General features: G+C 42.8%; 2 protein-coding genes across 6 annotated transcripts in view; one reads left to right on the forward strand and one right to left on the reverse strand.

The window, feature by feature from the left end:
- DOCK2 (dedicator of cytokinesis 2) overlaps window positions 1–24,509 on the forward strand; it is a 442,257-nt gene that overhangs the window by 207,280 nt on the left and 210,468 nt on the right. The gene's annotated exons all lie outside the window — the stretch shown is intronic.
- INSYN2B (inhibitory synaptic factor family member 2B) overlaps window positions 16,006–24,509 on the reverse strand; it is a 118,809-nt gene continuing 110,305 nt past the window's right edge. For all 4 annotated transcript variants that reach the window (XM_054487365.2, XM_054487366.2, XM_063665343.1 and 1 more), the window contains one exon: window positions 16,006–19,148. In XM_054487365.2, the coding sequence (XP_054343340.1) occupies window positions 18,962–19,148 (187 nt within the window). In that variant the 3' untranslated portion in view covers window positions 16,006–18,961. The remainder of the gene's footprint in view (window positions 19,149–24,509) is intronic.

Genomic DNA, 24,509 nt, shown 5'->3' on the forward strand with positions numbered 1-24,509 from the left:
CCACCAAGTCCTGCTGCTTTCAGCCCACCTGTCCCCACTCCCTCCCCACTTGGGCTGGACAAGCTACCCTGCCTCTGTCCGTTGCCCTGTGTTAACTGAGGCCCTGTGCATGCCTGGGTCATGTGCCCATTGTGCTTACGATATTGTAAGGTAATTCTCTATTTGTAGGCTCCCCCCACATTTTGTGGACCCCCCGAGGTCAGGCACCCTGTTTTACTCTTTTATCCTCAACATCCAGCAGGGTGCCTGGCGTGCAGTGGGTACCCAAGTTTGTTGAGCAAATGAAGGCACTAATGAAATGAAATGAGTGAATGAGTGAAATAATCCCTGAAAATGCTGTCATTTCCTAGCTTCATATTCTTGAATGTGCTTTCCCCTCAGGTTGCTTTTCCTTATTCAACAAATGTGTTTTCTAAATATGGGAATCCACATTTCTGGGAGTAAGAAATTGCCTGTTCAGACTTTCTGGCTCATCCCTGAAGCCTTGCAAAGGTTGTAAGTTGCAAGCTGTGTCATTAGTCTCAATGACTTTGGAGTTTGCTAGTGTAATTACAATGCTAAGAGTGCTGAGAGGGGAGAGCCAGAGGCATGTGGCAAGCATACCTCACTGGGAGCAGAAATGTACCTGAAATAAAACGAAGCAACAAACAAGGTTTTCTTAAGATATAGCTTCGTTTTCATAAAATGAGCCTTTCCAGCAATTCCTAGAATAGAAATGTCTCCTCTAAATTAAAGAAAATGATGTTGGAAAGTAGTTACTCGGGGGTCAAGGGTCCCTGTCTTAGCACTGAAGGCCCCAATCTAATTTTGAATTGAAATTTGACAAGGAGGAGAGATCCCCATTCCACCTCTCACTTTTAATTTTCCAGATGTGATTTTTATTGGTTAGTTTCCATTGCTTGGGAATATTAATCAATATTTGTGGTAAACACCATAAATATCAAGTACTTTTGAAATCCCAAGAGGGCCCCAAATGGGTATGGGATGGCTGGTTGCAACTCTCATTCTTACACTGGATTAGTGACAGTTTTTTTATTTTCAGGGATAGGAACATTGCAGTAAAAGGTTTTAGCCACTAAAATCACAGGAACCATGGGGCTAGGATGGGTTGCTTGTTGGGCTCAGGGCTTTGTGATGACCATTCCTGATTTTTCTATAGATCACTTCCCTGAGGAATGAATTGTTGGTGACAAATGAGCAAAAGGGAATTTTGCAAAAATAAAAAGCAAAATGACTTTTACATGACTAGTACCCTTTCATCCTCTCTTTGCCACAGTCTAATTTGTCAGGTAACTTCTTGTTTACTTAAGTCCTAAGGAATTTAGCTTTTGTGCTGAGAAAAGGAGCATGGTTTGATAGAAAGTGTATGTATGTATATATGTGTGTGTATATATATATCTATATATATATACACACACACATATACATACACACATATATACACACACATATACACACATATATGTACATATATACACACACACATATATACACACACATATATATACACACACACACATATATATGCTTTTATTTCAATACATTTGGAGTACAAGTGGTTTTTTGTTACATGGATGAATTATATAGTGGTGAATTCTGAGATTTTAGTGCACCCATCACCTGAGTGGTGTGCATTGTACCTAATATGTTGTTTTTTATTCCTAGCCCCTCTTCCACCATCCCCCTTCTGAGTCTCCAAGGTCCGTTATGTTACTCTGTATGCCTTTGTGTACTCATGGCTTAGCTCCCACTTATAAGTGAGAACATGTGGTTTTCGGTTGTCCACTCCTGTGTTACTTCACTTAGAATAATGGCCTCCAGCTCCATCCAAGTTGTGGCAAAAGACATTATTTCATTCCTTTTAATGGCTGAGTAGTATTCCATGGTGCATATATCCCACATTATCTACTCATTAGCTGATGGGCACTTAGGTTGGTTCCACATGTTGGCAATTGCGATTTGTGCTGCTATAAACATACATGTGTGAATGTCTTTTTCACATAATGACTTCTTTCCCTTTGGGTAGATACCCAGTAGTGAGATTGCCAGATTGAATGGTAGATCTACTTTTAGCTCTGTAAGGAATCCCTGTACTGTTTTCCATAGAGATTGTACTAATTTGCATTCCCACCAGCAGTGTATAAATGTTCCCTTTTCCCAACATTCATGCCAACATCGATTGTTTTTTTACTTTTTAATAATGGCCATTCTTGCAGGAGTAAGGCGGTATCTTATTGTGGTTTTAGTTTGCATTTTCCTGATGATTAGTGATGTTGAGAATTTAGATAGAATATTCTCCCTTATCTGGGAGAACAGGAAAAAAATTCTACATTCTTTCTGCAGATAATTGGCTAGTGACTTTATGCCAATTTAATCTCTCTGGACCTTGTTTTTTTAATGCAATAAACTATACCATATTTGAAATCTTCTTCTTATATCTGAGTTTCCTGACTTGGCTGACAATTCCTATTCTCTTTTTCTATCTCCCAAGCTCCTGAATCAGAGACCTAAAATAGATTTTGCTCAAGTGCCAGCCCTGGCTGATTGGGAATGGCTGCCTGTAGAACTGTGTTGAGGAGGATGCAGAGGCTACACGTTGGCTCAGTGGGAAGAACTTGGGAATTGATTAGTGCTGTCTGTCATGGCATGAGATTGGAGAACAGTGATGTATGCAAGATACTTGCAAATATTATGTATTTACTGCAACCGTTGGTGTTTTTCTGGCCCAGTCCAAAAACTTGTATAAATAAGATTCTCTTGCACATATTCTTGCTTCCTTTAAAAAAGCTGTGGTGTAAAAGCAGAAGAGTAATGGAAAAAAACGTCTTGGAGAGCCTGCCTTTCCTGGGGAACGATTTCCTCAGGCTACATGCCGTATTTTATCAAATGTAAGATGCTCCATGATTTTATGTGCCCATAAGAAAGAAAACTTGCTACCAATTATAATGTGACACAGATTGTAATATTCAGAGATGTTAAAATATATTTTTTGAAAAGTTTGACTCAAAATGCCCACTGTGTAATGGATTGCATCTTGAGCCCTCACACACAGGTAGGCAATATTGCTATCTCCTGTTGTTTAGGGGAACAGACTGAGCAGCAGAGGATGAAAGCATCATGTCTAAAGTTACACTGCTGGTAGGAATAAGCAGGATGTGAACCAGGGACACCAGAGTGCGTATGTCTCCAGTCATCTGTGCTCCCTTCCAGGAAGATATTGTCCTGTTTCACAGGTCTTGGAGCAGCTTGAGGAAAAATGTCCAGGCTTGTTTGTGCATTGTGAGGGCGTGCCTCAAGAACCCTCCCTGGCTGATGCATCCTGTTACTGACTGCTGTAGAGAGGGCTGTCCCCTGTCTCCTGCCACCCCAGTGATGGGGATGAACAATCCCATAGGGAGAATCAACCAGGGAACTTGAACACTGCCAGAAGTTCTTGGAAGGAAAACAATCTGGTGATTTTGTTGAAATTGGGATCTAGCCTTTATTTTGGGTAGTTAAAACAAGCCTCTGGGTGATATATTTTGGGCCTAATTACCCCGGTTTTCACAGAGGAGGCTATTGAATGATTAAATAAAGGTAAATGCTTGGCATCATACCAGCTCCAGAAATTCAGAGCAGTTTGTTCAAAAAGAAAAAAGAAGGAAATTGGAAGTCACCTTGTCCTCTGCTGCTTCACCTCGTAATAGTGCTGGAGACTCCAGGAGGCATCTGTGTCATCAGAGACTGGGCTTCAAAGCTCTGACTTCACTTTTCACTCCTGGGACACCAAATTGGAAATGACCCATCTAAGCAACTACTCTGAGCCAGACCATGAGCCCAGAGACTGAGTCAAGGACTGCAGCAGAACAGTACCAACTCCTCCCAACCCCAGTCCGTGGCAAGCAGGAGGGAGGACAGTCTAGGATACAAGGAGGTGTGGTTCCCAGCCAGGAGTGGTTAGTTGGCTCTTGGCCTTCACTCAGCACCCCTGTACCTTGTTGAAAAATAATATTTATAATAAAGCTATCATTTAATGGCACACACATCCTGTATGCTAGGCAAATAGCTAAGCAGCTGATGTGTTTTACCTTACTTCACCTGCATCAGGTGCTCATATTTTACTGAGATAACTGAGACACAGAGAGGTCATGCAACTTGCCTATAACCACACAGCTTGTTAGTGGAAGAACTAGGATCTGAACCCAGGGAGTACTCTTTTGGAGTCGCTGCCCTTAAATAGTGTATTGTACACTCCTACACGATGAATAACTAAGGTTATTCTTTAGGAGTCAAATATTTTAAGGATAATAATTGAGCACTTTCAACTCAGTTGCCACCTTGCCTAGATCATGGAATCTAATGAGATCACCTATGTGGCAACTTTCAGAAACATATAAAATGGCACAGAATTTTTGGTGGTTTTATGATGACAATGATATGTTTAGGATTGATCTCCTAAATTCTGGTAATCAAACTACAAAAACTATAAACTTAGAAAGAGAACTTTTTCTTTATGTGAGTGTTGGTACTTATGAAATAGCAGGCCTAACAGAAGAGGACAAGGCTGGCATGGAGTTTCCAAAGGGTTCTGGAGGCAAAGTGTCCTTCTCCTTCTCCTTCTGCCTTTAGCTCATCTCCAGGCACTGTTCATCCTGGTCCCTAAAGACCTTTCAACTCTAAATGCTTCCTTCCCATTGAGATCGCTAGCCTGAGTCTAGCCACAACCACCTCTTATGGTTGTCCCTGGCCTGCAGGACAATATTAAAGAACACCTACTAAATGAATGAAAGATTTTTGCTGTCTTCTTTTATTTCCACACAAACCATCATTCTTTTTCTCAATACGCAAGCGTTATTATTGTTAGCTTTATGTCATGATTAGATGCCGAGAGTAAGGGTTGTTGCACAATAACTGGATTGAGTGGAAAAAGACAAGACTGGGGGTGGGGAGCGGAAGCATCCCCTACACAGAATGCACTGTTGGTATTAACAGTTCACATTTATGGACCATTTGTTTGACCAAGATGGTACCAAGCACTTTAAGGGCATTATCTAATTTAGTCAGTGAGGTTGGCAATAATTACTGTCTCATCTCAAAGAGGAAATGGCCATTAGAGAGCTTGAATGCCTTCCCAGCATTGCAAGCCTGGGAAGGAGGAAGCTAGGATTTGTATCCCATCCGAGTCTGCCAGGGCTCAAAGCCCATCTTCTTAAGCAGCTCACTGTATGTGTCTAGGAACTTGTTTTCCTGAGGTAAAATTAATTTAATTGAGAAAATTCCTGAAAGTGTATGTGCAAGGGTATGTTTGTGTCATACATGTGTGTACCTGTTTGTGTGTATGCGTATGTGTGTTAAGGGGAGATCAGGGAAAGAATCAAGTTAAGAAAGAAAATAGTAAAAAAAAAATTAGACAAGAGACTTGAAATGACAGTTTGTAGCCAAAAGGTGGCATCATGAGCTTGGGGTAGCTTGGTTGCAGCTTAATATGGTAATATGGATGGTGTGCAAGTTTTCTGAAGGGGGAAGCATTGCCTTAATACGGACTTTGGTGAACACATATCAGGGCATACTAGGCCTAAAATATATACGCAAAACATGGATTCATATCTCAGTTTTCAAAGGACCTGTACCATGTCTGGACGGAAGTCAGTTATCAAGGTAGACTTCATGGAACTGGAACTGGGTCTTGAATGCCATGAAAAACTTTAATGGGTGGAGAGGAAGGCTTGGTGCATTTTAAGTGGGAGGAGCATTTCTTGCCCTATGCCTTCTTGCAGTCTGCGAAACTCTCATCATTCTGCTAGGCCATCTTTCCAGTTGTTCTTTGTCCTTGTTTCAGTTACAACATTACCACATGTATTGGAATTTTCTCTTTACCTATCTGTGCTCCACAGTAAAGTAAGACCCATGTGAAAAGGGACCACATCCTTTTATCTTTCCATTCATCCTTTCATCCATGGTGTGTAGCAGGCACTCAATTCAAGCTATGGCAGTAAATTAATGGAAAGAACAAACTAATTGAAGGAACAAATTAATGACAAGCTTTACAAAGTTCAATTTAAAAAATAATGTGAATAAAGTTTTGTTTCATGCCAGTCTTTCCTGTAAAGATTTTTTAAAATATAAAATTCCCAAATACCTTACTAGCTCTGGGTGACAGAATTTTTTCAGGCAAACTAAAATATGAGAGCTGGAGCATAAAAGAGCATGCTTCATTCTCCAAATCTTTCTTCCATCCCATGATTAGCTGCTGCAGAAATGAGAATTAAGAGGAAATATGAGGTTCCTCGATTTGTTAAGATAGCTACTGCATTCTCCCTGCTGTGTCCAATGGAGCAGACCTTTGCTACGGGTAGGGAGTGCTCCTAGATAATGATGATGATGTCACTGCTGCCATTGCTGTTGCTGCTGCTGCTGTTGCCATGAAAGTTTCACTTGACTCAGTACATGTGTGTATTAGTCCGTTTTCACACTGCTATAAAGAACTGCCCAAGATTGAGTAATCTATAAAGGAAAGAGGTTTAATTGACTCACAGTTTCTCATGGCAGGGGAGGCCTTAGGAAACTTACAGTCGTGGTGGAAGGGGAAGCAGGGACATTTTACATGGTGGCAGGAGAGAGAGAGAGAAGGGGGAAGAGCCCCTTTATAAAACCATCAGATCTCATGAGAAATCACTCACTAGCATGAGAACAGCCTGGGGAAAACTACCCCCATGATCCAATCCCCTCCCACCAGGTCCCTACCTCAACACATGGGGATTATGGGGATTACAATTCGAGATGAGATTTTGGTGGGGACACAGCAAAACCGTATCACCATGCCTCGTGTTTCTCCAGAGTAGGTAAGTTCAGGCCCGGGGGAAGCTGGTGCCCAAGCTGGGGCCTTCACTGGCCACATAGGGACTGCAGCTGTCAGCACAGAGAGAGAGAGAGAGGGAAAGAGAGAGAAATAGAGTTTGGAAATTGTTCAGCAAGTGTTGGGAAATGCAGTCACACAGAAGAATGACTGGTCCATCATCAAATCCTAATGAAATTACCTCCAAATATCTTGGTGCCTTTCAGCTTCTGTTAGTGGAGCTGGACAAATCTGATTTGAGACAAGTAATTTTAAGCGTGTTCTTAAAGGTAAAACTCCACTGTATCTCTTGTCCTATTTCCTGGCACTGGAAGAGAGGCCAGCTTTTTCTTGTCCTTGGACAAGAACTTGAGAAACAGCGTATCTGCCATTTGGGCATTGGCTGAGTGCCTCCATCCCTGACATTGCTTTCTAAGTGCTGTGGAACTGGAGACAAGCTATGTGGTTTGAAAGGAGTTGACAGGCTGGGAGCCAGTGTCCTCCTTTCCTCAAGAAGGGAGGAGGTCTCCTCATTCCACAGCTAGAAAGTCTCTTCACAGTGCAGATCCCCATTTTGCTTCTCTGTAAAGTGGGGCTAGTAATGGTCATTACCTGCCAAGCTTGTGGTGAAGACTGAATAAAAACATGTGTGAAGCTCACTGCACAAGGCTTAACACATAGTAGGCCCTTGGTTAATAATAGCCATTATTATTCCTCTTGTGGGTTCATCTCCCTGCTTTGACACAAGTGTCAGGAGTAAGATTACAAATTATTTTATAGGCCTGCCTTTCAATCTTTCCTGGATTTGTGAAGTAATGTTCAGCTGTTGCTATGGCTGGGCTGTGAAGAAAGCCTCTGTGAAATAAAATGAGGCATACTGTGTCTGCTGTGAAGGCCTGGAATCTACATTGGAAGGAGAAATCCTATCATGAATGTCCTTCCCTGGGGGTGTTGTTGAGGGTCTGACAATTCCTGATATGGTTTGGTTGTGTCCCCACCCAAATCTCATCTTGAATTCCCATGTGTTGTGGGAGGGACCTGGTAGGAGGTAATTGAATCAGCCAGGCAGGTCTTTTCCGTGCTGTTTTCATGATAGTGAATAAGTCTCATGAGATCTGATGGCTTTAAAAAGGGGAGTTTCCCTGCACAAGTGCTCTTTTGTCTGCCACCATGTGAGATGTGCCTTTTATCTTCCACCATGATTGTGAGGCCTCCCCAGCCAAGTGGAACTGTAAGTCCAATAAGCCTCTTTGTTTTGTAAATTGTCCGGTCTCAGGTATGTGTTTCTTAGCAGCAGGAAAACGGACTAATCCACTGCCCCTGGGAAAATCCTGTTGGAACAACTGCAAATGAAATAGGCTTTCCCACAAATCTCAGGCCCATCACCCCCGTCCAGGGCGCTGGCCTTAAGTGACTCAAAGGGATCAATTCTGTCAAATGATCCTTCAAAATCAAAACCCATTTTTCCAGATTTATGCTACATTCATGCAGTGATGCATTTGTGTAGCCATTAAATGATGTTTGTGATGATTTTTAACAACACAAGACTATTCTGTGAATTCTATGTAGAGAGAGGGTTGCAGGAATGAAGCAGCAACAACGACAACGACAACAACAATAATAACAATAAAGTCATCAAGGAAACTGAAGTTCAAGGAGGGAAAGAAATATGGCCCCTCACCAGAGGGCCTCGATCTTCCAGAGCTCAGAACATGTTCTAAGGTTCACATTGTGTTAGTATCCTCTGCTTAAAAGAAACATGACTTGCATATTTCTAGAGTTTCACTTTTAAAACAATTTCACTTTCCTTTTATAATCAGGAAAAACAACTTTTTTTTTTTTTTTAATATAGACAGAGTCTCGCTCTGTCACCCAGGCTGGAGTGCAGTGGCGTGATCTCGGCTCACTGCAAGCTCTGCCTCTTGGGTTCACGCCACTCTCCTGCCTCAGCCTCCTGAGTAGCTGGGACTACAGGCGCCCACCACCACACTGAGCTAATTTTTTGTGTTATTAGTAGAGACGGGGTTTCACCATGGTCTCGATCTCCTGACCTCGTGATCCGCCTGCCTCGGCCTCCCAAAGTGTTGGGATTACAGGTGCGAGCCACTGCGCCCGGCCAAAAACAACTTTAACACTATTTCTTTAAAAATAGGAATTAATGAGACAGTCAAACTTACTGAAACATTTTTTTTTTTTTTTTGAGACAGAGTCTTACTGTGTTGCCCAGGCTGGAGTGCAGTGGCATGATCTCAGTTCACTGCAACCTCCACCTCCCAGGTTCAAGGGATTCTTGAGCCTCAGCCTCTTTAGTAAGTGGGATTACAGGTGCCCACCACCACGCCCTACTAATTTTTGTATTTTAGTAGAGACGGGGTTTCACCACATTGGCCAGGCTGGCCTTGAACTCCTGACCTCAAGTAATCTGCCTGCCTCAGCCTCCCAAGTTCTGGGATTACAGGTGTGAGCCACCATGCCCAGCCCTGTAACATTTTCATGTATATAATTTCACTTTTCTTCTGAACAGTCTGTAAAGCCAGAGAGGCACAGGGTTTCGTTTTAATGATAGAGGTGATGTGTGGAGGTGAAGACATTGTTCAAAATTATGCAGAAAGTCAGGGGCAGAAGTCAGGACCCCCAGCCTATCCTGGTCTGTCTCTCTTCCCCTGGACTGCTTTTTCTTGAAATGTCTCCATTGTCATATATTCTCCCAATTCATTCCACAAACATATACAAAGCATTTACAGCATCTCAGGCAATTCGAGAAGCCCTTGGAGAGTCCCAGAGATGGAAATGACAATTGTGTCCCCCCAGAAATTTTCTTTCTGGTGGAGATGAGCATGAGAGATTGACAAAAGAAATGTCAATATAATATGAAAAGTGGCAGCCTGCACAATGTGCTCTGGGTACTCGGAGGATGGAGTGGCTAATTCCATGGCAGCAATGGGGGATGACCAGAAAAAGTTATAGAGAGGAGGTGACATTTAAATTGCAACTTACTGTCTGGCATTGGAGTTAGGAGCCCAGGCTCCCAAGCTTGGCAGACCCTCAAAGAACTCCAGGCTTCACCACCTCCTACCTATGTACTCTGACAGATTACTTATCTCCCCCTAAGCCTCCATTTGTTCTTCTGGAAAATGGGGGTAATCATAAACTATTTTGTGGTAATTTTTTTGAAGAATAAATGAGATAATGTAGGCAAAGCCTTTAGTAACAGCTCATTGTAACTTCAAGAAACTAGAGCTTTTATTATCACTATCAGTAGTAATAATGCTACTCTCCTTTTCTTTCCTCTAAATTAAAATTATTTCCTGTGGTAGATAGGTAATGGAATAGTGTCCCTGGTAGGGAAAACAGCATTTGCAAAGTTAGTGATATGTAGCAGCCTCTGACTTTTTGGAAAGTGACAAGGAGATGGGGTTGGGGGTAGGTAGACCAGTAGGAAGTTAGGCTATAAGCGCTAGGATGGCGTTGGATTATAAGGAGACTTATTTGTAGGGGAAGGAATTTTTATGCTCTAGGATGGTAGTGGGATGCAACTAGAGATATAAAAACCAGGGAATGACATCGCTAGATGTGTGTCTTAGAGAGAGGCCCCAGGCAGCTGTGAGGGGGTGGAAAATGGTAAGAGGACGTAGATGTTGAAGAACCGTGCAGGGGTCTACATGGAAGAGACTGGGGATCCCGATGGTGAAGTCTTTCAATTAAACTAAACAACACTTCCTGGATTTGGACATTACAAGATGAAGAAAGCTGCTCCTACTCTCGGAGTGTAACGTATAGTGGGAAAAGGGGAAGGTAATGAGAAAGAGCCTCAACAAAATACATATTGGTCTGGTTTAACACTGTGATAAAGACATACCTGAGACTGGGTAATTTATAAAGAAAAGAGGTTTAATTTACTCACAGTTCCATGTGGCTGGGGAGGCCTCAGGAAACTTACAATCATGGCAGAAGGCAAAGGGAAAGCAAGGGCCTTCTTCACATGGCAGCAGGAGAGAGAGAGCAGTGAGGAGCGAAGGGGGAAGAGCCCCTTATAAAACCATCAGATCTCATGAGATCTCACTTGCTATCATGAGAACAGCCTGGGGGAAACTGGCCCCATGATCCAATCACCTCTCACCAGGTCTCTCCGTCAATATCTGGGGATTACAACTCAAGATGAGATTTGGGTGGGGACACAACGCCTAACCATATCAGAATACAAGAATAGCATTTGGATGGGTTCAAAAGGAGGCAATGTGACGTTCAGGTGGGGTGAATCAGAAAAGGACACCTGCTTATTGTCAGAGGCTGCCCACCAGCCCCTGAGCTCTTTGGTACTAGGGTAGTGTCTGCACTGCATTTTCCCCTCAGTGTCCTTGGCACCTCGCCTGGCAGAGATAAGGGGCTTGATGACTGTTTACTGAAAAAAGTGATTACAGACTGAGGTTCATCTGAGATTTTTGGAGCTGAGGGGTGCATATTAGTGGAGATGAGGTAGAGCTTCAATCCTTGAAACCCACTCCAGGTCAGCAGCCCAAGTTTATGAGTGCTGATGTTTTGTGTTGCTTTGATTTTGTTCCCTTTGATCGCTGACTCTCAGCTACTGAAGGTATATTGTTTTTTATTTTAAAACAAAAAAGCACACCAAAGACAATGACACCAGCAAGTAACTTCTCATCACCTCCATCACCCATCCGTGATTTCTGTTTGTAGAATTGAATTTCATCGGGCTTGGTGTGCTCAGTGGAAAAACTGTGTGAATCACTCTCAAGTTCAGCAGTTAATATGACTCAGCCCTTGGTTCATGAGCAAGAAGGCTTTTCTGTCAGCATAACCAAGGGTATCATAGCACTGTGTCTGCTACCTGGGAAACCAAGATGAAGCACCAAGTAGAGGTCACCATGTTTAACTAATGATTTAAGAGATAAAGGTTTTTGTCAGGAGCAAACATATGGGTTTCATTTGAGTAAAATCTAATATAGTATACTTGCGGATTCTAAGATTTGTGAAAGCCATTTATGATAATAAAACTCTTATTTGCTTCCAAGCAAATAATCTTTTGGTGCGATTTTACTGTCTTTTCATTTTAGTTCTGCTTTGAGCCAAGGCAAAATGCTTTGCCCAAAATATTCCTTTAGTTAGACCTTGTTTCTTTTAAATTGCATTTTCTCCAGAATGGACTAGGTCACATGTAATAAATTCTGGCATTTTCATAGAAACATTACAGGGAAAATAGTTAAGAATCTGCTTTAATTTCAAAAGTCATTTACTCTTTGATATGGTAAGGCAGTATCTTGGTAAAATGTGCAGAATGCATTGGGATTTAATTATGATGACAATTTATTCTGAAACAATGTTAAACTGGACCATCAATATTCACGACAAAGATCTTGGCAGGGGGAAGGGTACTGGGAGCAAACATTAGTGTCTTTTTATTCCTGGGTCCTGAATGCCATGTAGACGTCAGGAGAGTTAGAAGCCTTGGGCATATTACCAGTGGCAGACCCTAATTTCTATAAAGAGCTGAGACTAGGGCATGATGGTGAGAAGATGGAAAAATTGCTCTTTCTATTCCTCAGAGACTTAAGTTTCTCTTTGGGGAAGACTGGTTATTTGTTCTGGGAACAAAACTAAAAAAAAAAGAAAAGAAAAAAGAAAATCACACGTACATAAACCAAAACCACAATAATAGGTCATTTAATTCTAGGAATTAAATAACCCATCAATCATTTTGGGAATATACTATGAAATAACTTGAATGCAGATATTCTCAAAAAGATAAGTATTCCCTTTATATACGTTGGTTTTATATTTGATAAGTGTTAAGTTTCTGAAGATCCTTTTGGTTTTGGTGGGGAGCAGAATGAGGATAGAGAGAATTGTTTCTTTATGTATAGATTTATACCATATATCATTTGGGACTGTACTCACTATGGTACCATCCAATATGAGGACTGAAGGACCAGGGATAAACTGGTATATGCCCACTGAATCTAATGTACTCATTAATTTATTTCTGCAACGAGTATTTAAACCCCACTGTGGTACATGATGGAGATACAAAGGCAAGCAAGAATAAGCAAGATTCCTTCCTTAGGAGGACTTCGGTCTAGATAGATACCTTGATCAAAGAATGATGCAGATATATGTACAAGGACAACTGCACCAAGGACTTCCATGGTAAGGTCCCTTGTGCCAGGCAAATGTCTAAGAGGGGTATTTGGCATGGTCTGGGCTGAGTTGGTGGTAGCCATGGGAGGCATGACCTGGGAAACCCCAACAGAGCTGCTGGGCAGGGAGGGTGGTGTAGGTGGGGAGTATTGCAGGTAGGAAGAACAGGAGCCTTTACGGACTGAAGGCATGGTAGGTCCAAGAAAGCCAAGAAGGCTGGCTGAGACTGGAAGACAAACACCGGAAGGGCCTGTGATGGGAGCTTACAGGAGAGGCAGGGCAGGATGTGCAGGGCTTCAGGCCACAGCAACATACCTGGTCTTACTTCCTAAGTATATTGGGAAGCCACTGAACAGTTCTAAGTCAGAGTGTGACGTTATTCCCATCCAAATTTTGCAATGATTGCTTCGGCTGCTATGTGGAGAAGATATTTGAGAAGTGAGAGAGGGGCTGGGTATGGTGTCGTGCACCCGTAATCCCATCACTTTGGGAGGTTGAGGCAGGAGGATTGCTTGAGCCAGGAGTTTGAGACCAGCTTGGACAACATAGCAAGACTCAGTCTTTACAGATAATAATTATTTAAAAAAAAAAAACATTAGTGGGTTGTGGTGGTAAGCACCTGTAATCCCAGTTACTGGGGAGGCTGAGGTGAAAGGATTGCTGGAGCCTAGGAGTTTTAGGCTGCAATGAGCTGTGATAGTGCCACTGCACTTCAGCCTGGGTGACAGAGTGAGACCCTGTTTCAAAATATATTGAAAAAGTAAGTATAAAAGAAGAGATTGCATGTGGGGAGACCTATTGGGGAGGTTTCTGCAGAGGCCAGTTGAGAAATGAAGTGGGTTTAGAACAGGATGCCCACAGTGGAGAGGCACGCTGACCTGAGAACTTGGCTTAGTCTGGCAATGAGAGAACCAAACTCTGTGTGTTGCCAACGGATGCATCCCTGCTCTTTATGGGCTGAGAGTTCTGTAGGAGGCAGAGAGAAATTAGACATTTGCAAAACCTCAGGAGTAGGGGTGGTATGATATGGTCCATAGAAATTTAGGCTGTAAATTGGTGAAAAGAAGATGGGGAGGAAGTTGAGGTGAAAGTACGCAAAAATGGGATTATGTTCATTAAACCAGTCAAACGTGGTTTGCGCCGAATGCTGACAGTGTTGGATTAGGATTTGTCCCCCGCACTTTTTCTTGCAAGCAATGCTTGATGGGCGTAGTGATCATAAAACATCTTTGTTTCTTGGCATTTATAAAAAGAAATACATTTTTAGTATACAGCAAGTTGCCTTGAGCAGCTTAAAATAAGAGCCTTTTCAAGTGAAGGTTATATTGAGGATTCAGCTCAGCTAATGAAGGTAAGAACGGGTTTCAAGTCTAGCCTCATGCTTCCTGGAATGGCCCTGGCCCCTCACACATTCCACCCACCAACCACATTGCTCCCAACACCTACTTCCCCCACAGGATTGCTATAAGCCCTTGGACAAATCATTTAGCCTTCCTTAGTTGACTCGTGTTAAAATGGAAGGGACCTGGCTCTTAAAGTCTCTTTCACCTCTAGGATATATGATTCCACACAACAAGAATCTTTAATTCCCAGAGAGCTGTGCTGTATTTTATGTGTCCATGTGCTCTTTTGAATCATGGACAACTTTATTACTTAACATTCATTGTCATGGTTTCTGGTGGATGCTTCTTTTATTTTTTTTTTGAGACAGACTCTTGCTCTGTCACCTAGGTTGGAGTGCAGTGGCATGATCACAGCTCACTCCAGGCCTCCTCATCTTGGATTTAAGCTATCCTCCTGCCTCAGCCTCCTGAGTAGTGGGGACAAGAGGTGCGAGCCACACTCTTGACTAATTTTTTAATTGTTTTAGAGTTGGGGTCTCACTACATTGCCCAGATTGGTCTCAAACTCCTGAGCTCAAGCAGTCCTCCCACCTTGGCTTCCCAAAGTGTTGGTATTACAGGCGTGAGCCATTGCGCCCACAGGAAGTGTTCTTCCCTTGCCCCGAGAAAAACCTGTTTCTGAAAACCACTGCAGCTTCACGGAGGTATCTTCCTTTCTCTCTCCCAATTTACTTCAATCCAGAAATGACTGAATATGTGCTTGTTGAGCGCCTGGCCCAATGTGTACCCTACATTGTGCTCTTGGCTGTCACTCAGTTCATTGTCAAGGCACTCTTGGGAGGCAGGGGGTATATCAGAGGAATCAGAGGCTCACAGAAGCTAAGTAACTTGCTCAAGGTTATGCAGCAAAAAGAAGGTAGCAGAATGCTGTCAAACCCGAGACTTCTGATTCTATGTCCAGGGTTTGTTTTTGTTATTGTTTCTCTAAATTGAAATTTCCCAAAGTGGGAGACTCACTCTCCAGGTGTAAACCCAAGCTGGTTTTAGATGGTTTGTGGAGAAGGCAGGAAAAAGAATACTGAATCACATGACAGGTAAGTTGTTTTCTTTTCAGTTCTCTCTCGAACATCCTGTTTAGGCAAGTAGAGAATGGGCTTGGTGTGAATGTGGCTTTAGTATGTGTTGAATATTTGCTAATATCCCGTCTTCACAGAGAGCTGGTCTCAGGCTTAGCAGCCTCAATAGCAACAGGGTTTAGGAAGAATTTAATAAGATATATTTTTATTTCATCTTCTATTTTTGGAACATGATATTGTTTTTCTTCACATTGGTGATATAAATTTGCCTTTTAAGGAAAAAAATTAAGGGGGAAATAATTAAAGAAAAGTACTGAATAAATTAGAGTTCAGGTGTCTGAGCATAATGATACAAATCATACATGTGCATCCATGGAAATGAGGCTGGGAGCAGCTCTCCATTGATTCATACTGCCTCCCTTGCTCACGGGACACACAGGGCTTCATGTGATCGTCGTGACACTAAGTTCTGAATCTGCTCTTTATTTATTTCCCTTAGAAATATATAGAAGCAATTATAATAAAAGCCATGCTTGCCCTTAGGACCATTGAGGTGTCCTTCTTAAGCATACATTTTATAACCGAAATCAACCCAAGCTAGTAATGGAGTCTTAAAACCTAGAAAAAATATGTAAGTTTATTGCAAAAGATAATATCCCATTTAAAACAGTTTAGAAATTTACAAAACCTTACATCAGTACGTCGTCTTTAAGAAGGTGCTCTATAGATGAGCTGGTATTAAGTTCCAAGGATAGTGAGTACGCATTTATGCATTGCTTTTTAAACTACAGAGAAAGCAGCTACATAAACTCCTGCAATTTAAGTTGATGTATTGGTCTTTTTCCTTTCAATTTTATAAAAGTAATTTTTGCTAAATTAATATGTCTCCAGAAAACCAGATAACCTCAAGTACAGCATTTCTGTAGAATATCTTGGTAGATGTTACATAATATTTTACAAAGAAGCAGTGATTTTCACATGAATAAGTGAGTATGCAGTTTTGGTATATGTGTGTGTGGTGTTTTAAACATAGAGACGATCATTTTTGTTCATCCAGAAAATGTTTATGGAATCCTATTTCCTCATAATGATTTTAAATATCAATTTTTCACAAGAGAACTCCTTCCCAGTTTCAGGTCAGTGGCCCAAGCAATGCGGTGTTGTGCTTTGGTGTAGAATCAGTATAGCCTTGTTTGGCTGTATTTCTAGAAATGTCAACATTTTCTTTTTTTTTTTTTTTCCTTTTTTTCTTTTTTTGTTGGAGAAGTGCAGAAAATGTCAACATTTTCTAGTCCTAGTTTTATTTAATTCAGTTAAGGGTTCATGTGAGGGCCTCAACTGGAAACATATCTATGACCACATGAGCTTATTAATTTTGTGTGAGGTACCTCAAACATCTCTTTATCTTGCCAGGCTAACTTTGGCCAGTAATCCAGCTCAGCTCTGAGTCACTCAGCTCACATAATGTGGAACGTGCTAAGAGTTTATAAAGTAGGAAAGCATATGTTCTTGTCTCTATTCAAGAATGGACAAACAGGCCGGGAAATTTAAGCCATTTGCCAAAGGCTAGTGGGATAGACTGCTTGGTTGCCTGGATCTCTTAATTCTAGGAACAGGGTTATTTACATTCTAGCATGATGCCCGAGAATATAAATTCACATGAAATTAGCATGAGCAAAGCAAATTAAGATGGAAGCTCTACTACAAGATAAAATTACATAAGAGGTCCCAAATGATTTCACTTTATTGGATTATCCTCTATTCTGTTCTTTTCCATTGCTGGGGCCAACTGAGAGTTGATCTTATGGATACAGGAAAAAAAAAAAAATCTGTGGCTTTTAGCCAGTGGTAGCATATCTTATTGAAATGTGGCTTCTTAAGTATGACAAGTGTATTTATCTTAATTCTAACATGACGCTATATATTCCAGTCTCATTCTGTGGGCTTAAACGTTACACTAGAAACAGAACAAGAACATCTTGAATGACATTCCAAGACTTAAATAGTGCAAGCTGATATTCCTTGCCAAATTTCCCTTTCATTCTCACTGAAATAGCTTTGTGCACTGCATCACTATGACAGGGGAAGGTGAAACCATCGGAGTGGTTTGCTCAATTAGGCTCAATTTGCAGTGGGGTAGGTACATCCCACGAACACACAGGATGCTGTGCTCTGCAAATATTCTAGCTTAGACACTGGATCTTCAGCCAAGGGAATTACAAAATACCTTCTTCGTTTAATGTATGTTTAGTTTCAGGCTCCCTTTCTAGCAATGTCAATCTAACCACATGCTGATAGAGAATTTAATTCAACCAGAAGGAATCTGAGCCTTTCCATCCTACCCCTCATCCACAAGAGTATATAGCAATTACTTAATTATATTACTTTAGTAGTTTGTTCAGCCATGCAAGTTTGACTGGATCTACATGTATGTAGGTCTTGTCAACAGAATGAGCCAGACCTTGAAGAACTCAGACTTTGGGATGGAAAGATATTTAAACCTCAAATAGAAGAAACTATATCCTCATCCACAGTCCTGCTAGTTTTTCAATCAGGTGACCATTGCCTGGTCACCAGGAAGGGAGACGGTGTCGATTAATATATGTTTGAACCTATCTACACGGCTGTTTCTGGGATGAAGGGATGAGAAACAATGTTGTGTTTCATCTTAGCCTTATCTATGTTACTCATAAGATGTAACTGACGGACAGGTTGCTGGATCTCATGATTTTAAATATTGCAGGTAAGTTAACTATGGAGTCTTAAAGTTCACACTGAAAACAGATTCCACCCATTTGCCAGGTGGTCTCAGGCCCCAGGCAGGGAAGAAGCATGATGGTTTAGGGTGGGCCCTGGAACAGCTACAACTGCTGAAATCCTCTTTGAATTACACTTATCCAGCACAGCCACACCAACAAGTTTATACCCTGGGGTGGCCTGACTCTGCCACAGGCAGAAGGGTGCATGCACCATGAGATGACAGAGCCTTAATTTGGGATCAAGGGGCTAATTAAAAAGGAAAACAACCCAACACACCAGGGTGATCTTGCATTTTATGCCCTGCCCACTTCTCTTGTGCTTATTATGTATGCTGATATCTTAGAAAACTGCCAGTTTATCTCATTTTTTTCTATGGTACGTGCTTATAACCTATAACCTCCCTCTATCTTCCTGCTCTGCACAACACTTTTTTCTTTTGGGTTGATGAACCCAGGATGGGAAGGAAGTGCTTGGCATCTTGGAGGTGTTGGAAGGTGTAGTGTGGGGTTTTGCTCGTGGTGGGAATCTGGACTTGCAACTCAGCATGAGTTCTGGCTGAGTGTGACAGGGAACTTGGCAAGTGGTCACTCTAGTGTCTGTGAAGCCCTCAGCAGGCAGTGGCACACGCTCAGGTAAGGATGGTGGTCAGGTGTCCAGCAGCAGCTACATCAGCTCCAAGGCTCTTCTGTTTCACAGGCCAAGGGGCTCACAGCCCAGGGCCTTTGCAAAGAAGCAGGGCAGGCCTTAAGTGCAGTGGAATTCCCATCTCAGGGAAGTACGTGGAGATGGGGGGCTGGGGGATGGTCCCAACCAGCTCAGATCCACCAGAAGCATTTCTTTTTCACCTTCTTGGTTTTCCGCCTTAAGTCCTGCTTTTCCGGGGCTGGGGGTTCTGCTGGGGACTTTGGTGGGGGCGATGCCTCCTCAACTGGCTCTGCTTCCTCCAGACTCTGCAAAACTTCATGGAACCTGCCTTCCTGCTGCCGAAAATCATACTCTACACTGAAAAACACAGAGAGGAAGGAAAGAAAGTAAATTTGAATCAGCACAGACTGATTTAGCATCACTCAGCCCCAATTAATATGGAAGAGCATGAGCTTTGAGATCAAATCCTAGATCCTTAGGTACCTACTGGCTGTTTGACCTTGGGAAAGTGATGCCACCTCTCTGAACCTCTAGTTCTTCATTGATTGAATTGGCACCTGTAATGCCTTCCTCACAGGGATGTTATTAAGGGTCAGTGAGACCTGATGGCAAGTGTTCTGTAAATATTGGCTCCAGTCTCTCTCTTAATCATTAATGGGGTTTTGGCATATGTTATGCATGAAAACTGTCTCATTATTAAAAAATTGAGATAATACAGAGGAACAGACAAGAAAACTGACAGCTCAGTTTCATCATCTGTAAAATGGAGGTAACATGAGCACCTATCTCAAAGGCTTTCTTTGGAATTAATGTGTGTAAACTGAGATAATATAAATGAAATGCTCAGAGTAGTGCCTGGCGTGCACTAAGTCCTCCATATGTGTTAGCTTCTGTTACCGCTATCATCATCATCCTTAACACAATTTCTACCAATATATTATGCCTTGCTCTTTGAATTGCATCTCAACTTCAAGATGTGTCTTGGAGAGCTTTACATGTAAGACTGCCTTGTAGTATTCCTCAATATGATGTATTTAAATATTCCTCTACTGATGGATGGACATTCCCAACCTCTTTTTCGTTGTTGTTGTTGTTGTTGGCTATTTTACTTGTGTGTTTTGGTGTCATTAACATGCGGACTGCATTGTCCCGTGCTGATTATCACAAACATTGAGGAGGTAAAAGTGAACCTGTCTTGGACCAGGGGTCCCTGAGGTCAGGGGAGGTGGGCATTGAAAAGAAGCCTGGCCTGTGGGGAGTGGGTGCTGATGCTGTCTGTGACCTCTGCATGTCTGGGAGTCAGGCCAGCAGACCTAAGGAGCTCTCAGCCTGCTTCCTCACTCTGGCTCACCCTCCCCAGAACCCAGAGAGCCGGGGCAGAAAAAACAAATCCTCTTAGACATCCCTGTGGGCTGAGCATGGGTTCCCTCTGTCCTTAATTGTCCACTTTCCTCCACGAGGAGGATTTACTTACAGAGGAGTTTTCAGTGCCAAGATGCTTATAAGAAAGCTCTTAAGCTTTTCGATGTGTTTGTTACCTTAAGCTTTTCGATGTGTTCATTCATGATGAATGAAGCCCCAAAGGATGCTTTATCCCTGAGCGTTCCGAGATGGAAGAAGCAGGGCTGAAGAGTCAGAGGGGCGAGGGGGCCTGTTTTATAGCAAGACTGATGGGGTGTTAGTTCTTAGGGAGCACGAGGAAAGGGTATCTGATTGTTTTGTTTCTGTATTTTTCATCCAGGCTTGCTTCTCCTCCACTTACATCCCTTCTCTTTCTGTTCTCCCTGGCCCTCCCTATGGGGACATAATCCTGGCTGGATGACCTATAGGCCATTATTATATTAAATTAGAATTGTTATATTATGGATGAAACATAGGCTGTGTTTTTTAAAGCAAAGCTCCACAGTTTCACTGTGAGATCTTGGGGAAGTCATTTCCGACTTCCAGGCTGTTGTGTCCTCGTCTGCAAAATGAGTAGTGCCTATGCAAAGGATCTCAGTGAAGCTTAAATGCCATGTGCATATACAACACGCAGCACAGAGTAGGCACCAAGTATTCAGTCAGTCACTTGACAAACATTTATTGAGCATCTTCTTTGTGGCAGGCTCTGTTCTGGCTGCTGAGGAAGGAATAGTAGGCAGACAATCTCCCTGGCCTCCTGGAACTGCTAATCCAGTGACTCTGTGTCCTCAGTGCTGGCATCAGTAGCTGTTAGAGACCTTCTAGCCAAAGCCCAGAATTTGCCAGGCCAGTGGGCAGAGGCATCTGCAGACTCACATGCTGACTATTTCAGGAGTCTCTATTTCAGGAAAAACTCTCAAACCATGTTTTTCCTCTGCTCTCACACCACAACAACCATCAACACAGAAGAAGACTTCTATGACCAAATGTGTGGGAGTTTCTCCCCACTACCAAGCAGTGGCCACCAGTTGGGTGTCTTCCAATTCAGTTCCAGCACTATCTACCCGGAGATAGCATCAGATTCCATAGATTGGGGGCTCAATCCCACAAGACTTCCCCTTTGTTCCCCCCACTTACAAGTCCAGGACCCTGGAACTTCTGACTGACTAGCTTCAAGTTGGGGTTCCCAAAACCCCTTCTTTGAGTTTGACTAATTTGCTGGAGTGGCTCACAGAACTCAGGGAAACACTTGCTTACGTTTACTGGTGTATCATAAAGGATATTGCAAAGGATACAGATGAAGGGATGCGTGGGGCGAAGTGTGGGGGCTTCGGCCCCCTGTGTAGCACTCCTTCCTCCAGGGCATGGGCAGGACCCACTCTGGAATCAGTCTCTTGACCCACAATCAGATTAGAGTCCTGCCTTAGGCAGGTGACAGGAGGACAGGAGAAGGTCAGAGAGAGAGACTCTTGTTTCCTGAGGCCTGCTTCTGAGGCCTAACTCACCCAGCATGATAACAAAAGATTGTAACAAGGGCTATGGGAGTTATGAGCCAGGAACCATGGGTGAAAATTTGTCTGTTTGTCTGTCTGTCTGTCTGTCTATCTATCTATCTATCTATCCATCCATCCCTCCTTCTATCATCTATCTTATCTATCATCTATTAATCATGTATCTATCATCTATCATTGTTATCTATCATCTATCTGTCATCTATTGTTATCTGTCCATCTATCATCTATCATTATCTATCGTCTATGTATCTACTTCTAGCATCTATTTGTCTCTATCTACTGATCCCCCCACACACATAGATCACACACATACACACATATATATAATCATAACATCACAGTCTCCTACTTCTGGAAGGCATCACCTGGTACTGCACCCCTATTTGTCTGGGATGGGGTGGAGTGGGTTTCTGTCTGCACCACCTTTACCTCATTCTCCCCAGTGGAAACTGAAGGAGATGGATTGAGAGCCTAGGCAACCCCTGCATTGCAGCAAGGAAGGACTTTAAAATGGTGAGTTGCAAGCTCTGATTCTCACCCCTCTAGCACCAGGAACACACATAGTTCGCAGATAGGGAACATCTATATTCACAATGCTCCTAGCTCCTGAAATAGCCCTGCCCTCCCTACTGTGGCAGAAAAACAATCTTCATCATAGAGTACCAGATGGAGCCAAAGAGAGTAGGTACCCCCTCTAGGATTTTAGGAGTCTAAGATTTCCTTGTACAAAACATTCCATCCATCATCAGTCCATCCTGCTCTGGGCCTGAGACTGTACCAGGTTCCAGGAACACAACAGTAAGTTAGACAGATGTGGATACTGTCCCCAGTGTGTTTGAGATAGGTGATTAAACAATTGCTTTCAAAATATACTTCTTATTTCTCTCAACTACTCCTACTTTCCAATTCTTCATCCATATGCTTCCACCAAATTATTTGAACACACACGTGCACCAACTGCCTTCCTCTCTTTATATGTGAAGTGTCTCTGACTTCATAATTCAAATAAACAAACAATGACAACAAACCAGCTGAGTTTGACAAGACTTACAAGTGTCCTAATACCTGTTTAAGAAAAATAGGCTGGGCGCAGTGACTCACGCCTGTAATCCCAGCACTTCGAAAGGCCCAGGTGGGAGGATTCCTTGAGGTCAGGAGTATGAGACCAGCCTGGACAACATAGCGAGACCCCATCTCTACAAAAAATAAAAAATTAGCCATGTGTTGCGGTGTGCAGCTCTGGTCCCAGCTACTTGAGAGGCTGAGGTGAGAGGATGACTTGAGCCCAGGAAATTGTGGCTGCAATTAGCTATGAGTGCACCACTGCACTCCAACCTGGGTGAGAGATTGAGTCCCCATCTCAAAAAGAAAATGATATTAATGCTCTGGATGATGCCAGAATGTGTATAGAACTGGCCGGCCTGGGTAGAAAAGACCAGGAGATGGAACGGAAACTTTGTCTCACCATCACAGCTTGAAGCCCAGCCCAACATAGAGGATGGAGTGAGGGCCCCGGAGTTGAATGCTCTTGGGTTTGAATGGAGGCTGCAGCACTTCCTGGCTGGGTGACCCTGGGCAAGTTTCTTCTCTTCCCATGGCTCAGTTGAACTTGGGAGTTACACTAGCTACCTCGCTGGCTGGCTGTGCACATTGGATGCAATAACACGTGAAATCACTGCACACGGAACACTGTCTCGGCCCACTCCACTCTTCCTCACTAGGTCCTTTGCCTTCCCATCTCAGCTCCTCTTGCATCAACCTTCAGCTCTTCAGTAGCTGCACACCTTACCAGCAGCATCACTCCTTACCCCTCCCCACCATCTACATTCAGGGAAGAATACACTCTTTATGTTTCTATGGAAACACAGCAGGGTTCCATTATAATCACTGGGATTTAGGGAGCTCCCCACTCCCTTCTTGTGACTGCCCCCACTGGTCTTGAACAATTTAAAGGGGATTGAAAGTAACTTTCTTTTCAAGGCCAGGCAAATAGCAGAATATGGAGAAGTGTATGTGCTTCGGAAAGAAATTGATTAATGTTTTTTAGGCCAAAGCAATTTATTAACATAAAGGAAAATTGCCACTTTTCTTTTTATTCATCTGTTTGACACACTACAGTTTGGAAGGGAGGAGAGGGAGTATATTTTGCTTTGGTGGCAGCTGCCTTATAAATGGGGAGGGACAGAGCCCTCTCATCTGCTTTTTATCTTGAGGCTGGGTAGAAAAGAGAAGATGCGTTTCTACTTCCTACTTAGCTACTACACCATGCTCAGCAACCCCTTGCAAAAAGGAGTAAGTTGCCAACTTGGTGAAAATTGAAGTTCATTCTTAGCAGAGGTTTGTTTGCAGACAGCGGGAAAGACTCTCTGCTTTGGGTTTCAGCTCAACGATCCAGATAGCACAATAACTTTTCTGACCTCACCTCGCTTTCACTGCTTCCACCTACTCTCTGTACCCTCCCATCCTTACCATCTTCCACCATCCATATTTTACATATGCTGTATATTCCATGCAGGATCCTAAGAAGGAAGACAGATGCAGAGTGCTGAGTTTGCAGAACCCTGGCTTACAGTGGAGGGCAAATAGTAGTTAAGAAATTGTTACAATGCAAGATTCCGGACACAAGCCCTTGAGATAGTCCAGGGCATTCAAGGTATGTGAGTTGGTCTTCCTGAGGATGCATGGGACATGGGACCTGTGGTTCAGGGATACTCAGTTAACTGCCTGAGGAGCCTTAGAGCCCTTCACCTCCAAGGAGATGTCTGAACACGGAGCCACATTGCATTTAGAGAGTGAGCTATGT

Source organism: Pongo pygmaeus, chromosome 4 (genome assembly GCF_028885625.2).
Source record: "Pongo pygmaeus isolate AG05252 chromosome 4, NHGRI_mPonPyg2-v2.0_pri, whole genome shotgun sequence".
Classification (NCBI taxonomy): domain Eukaryota; kingdom Metazoa; phylum Chordata; class Mammalia; order Primates; family Hominidae; genus Pongo; species Pongo pygmaeus.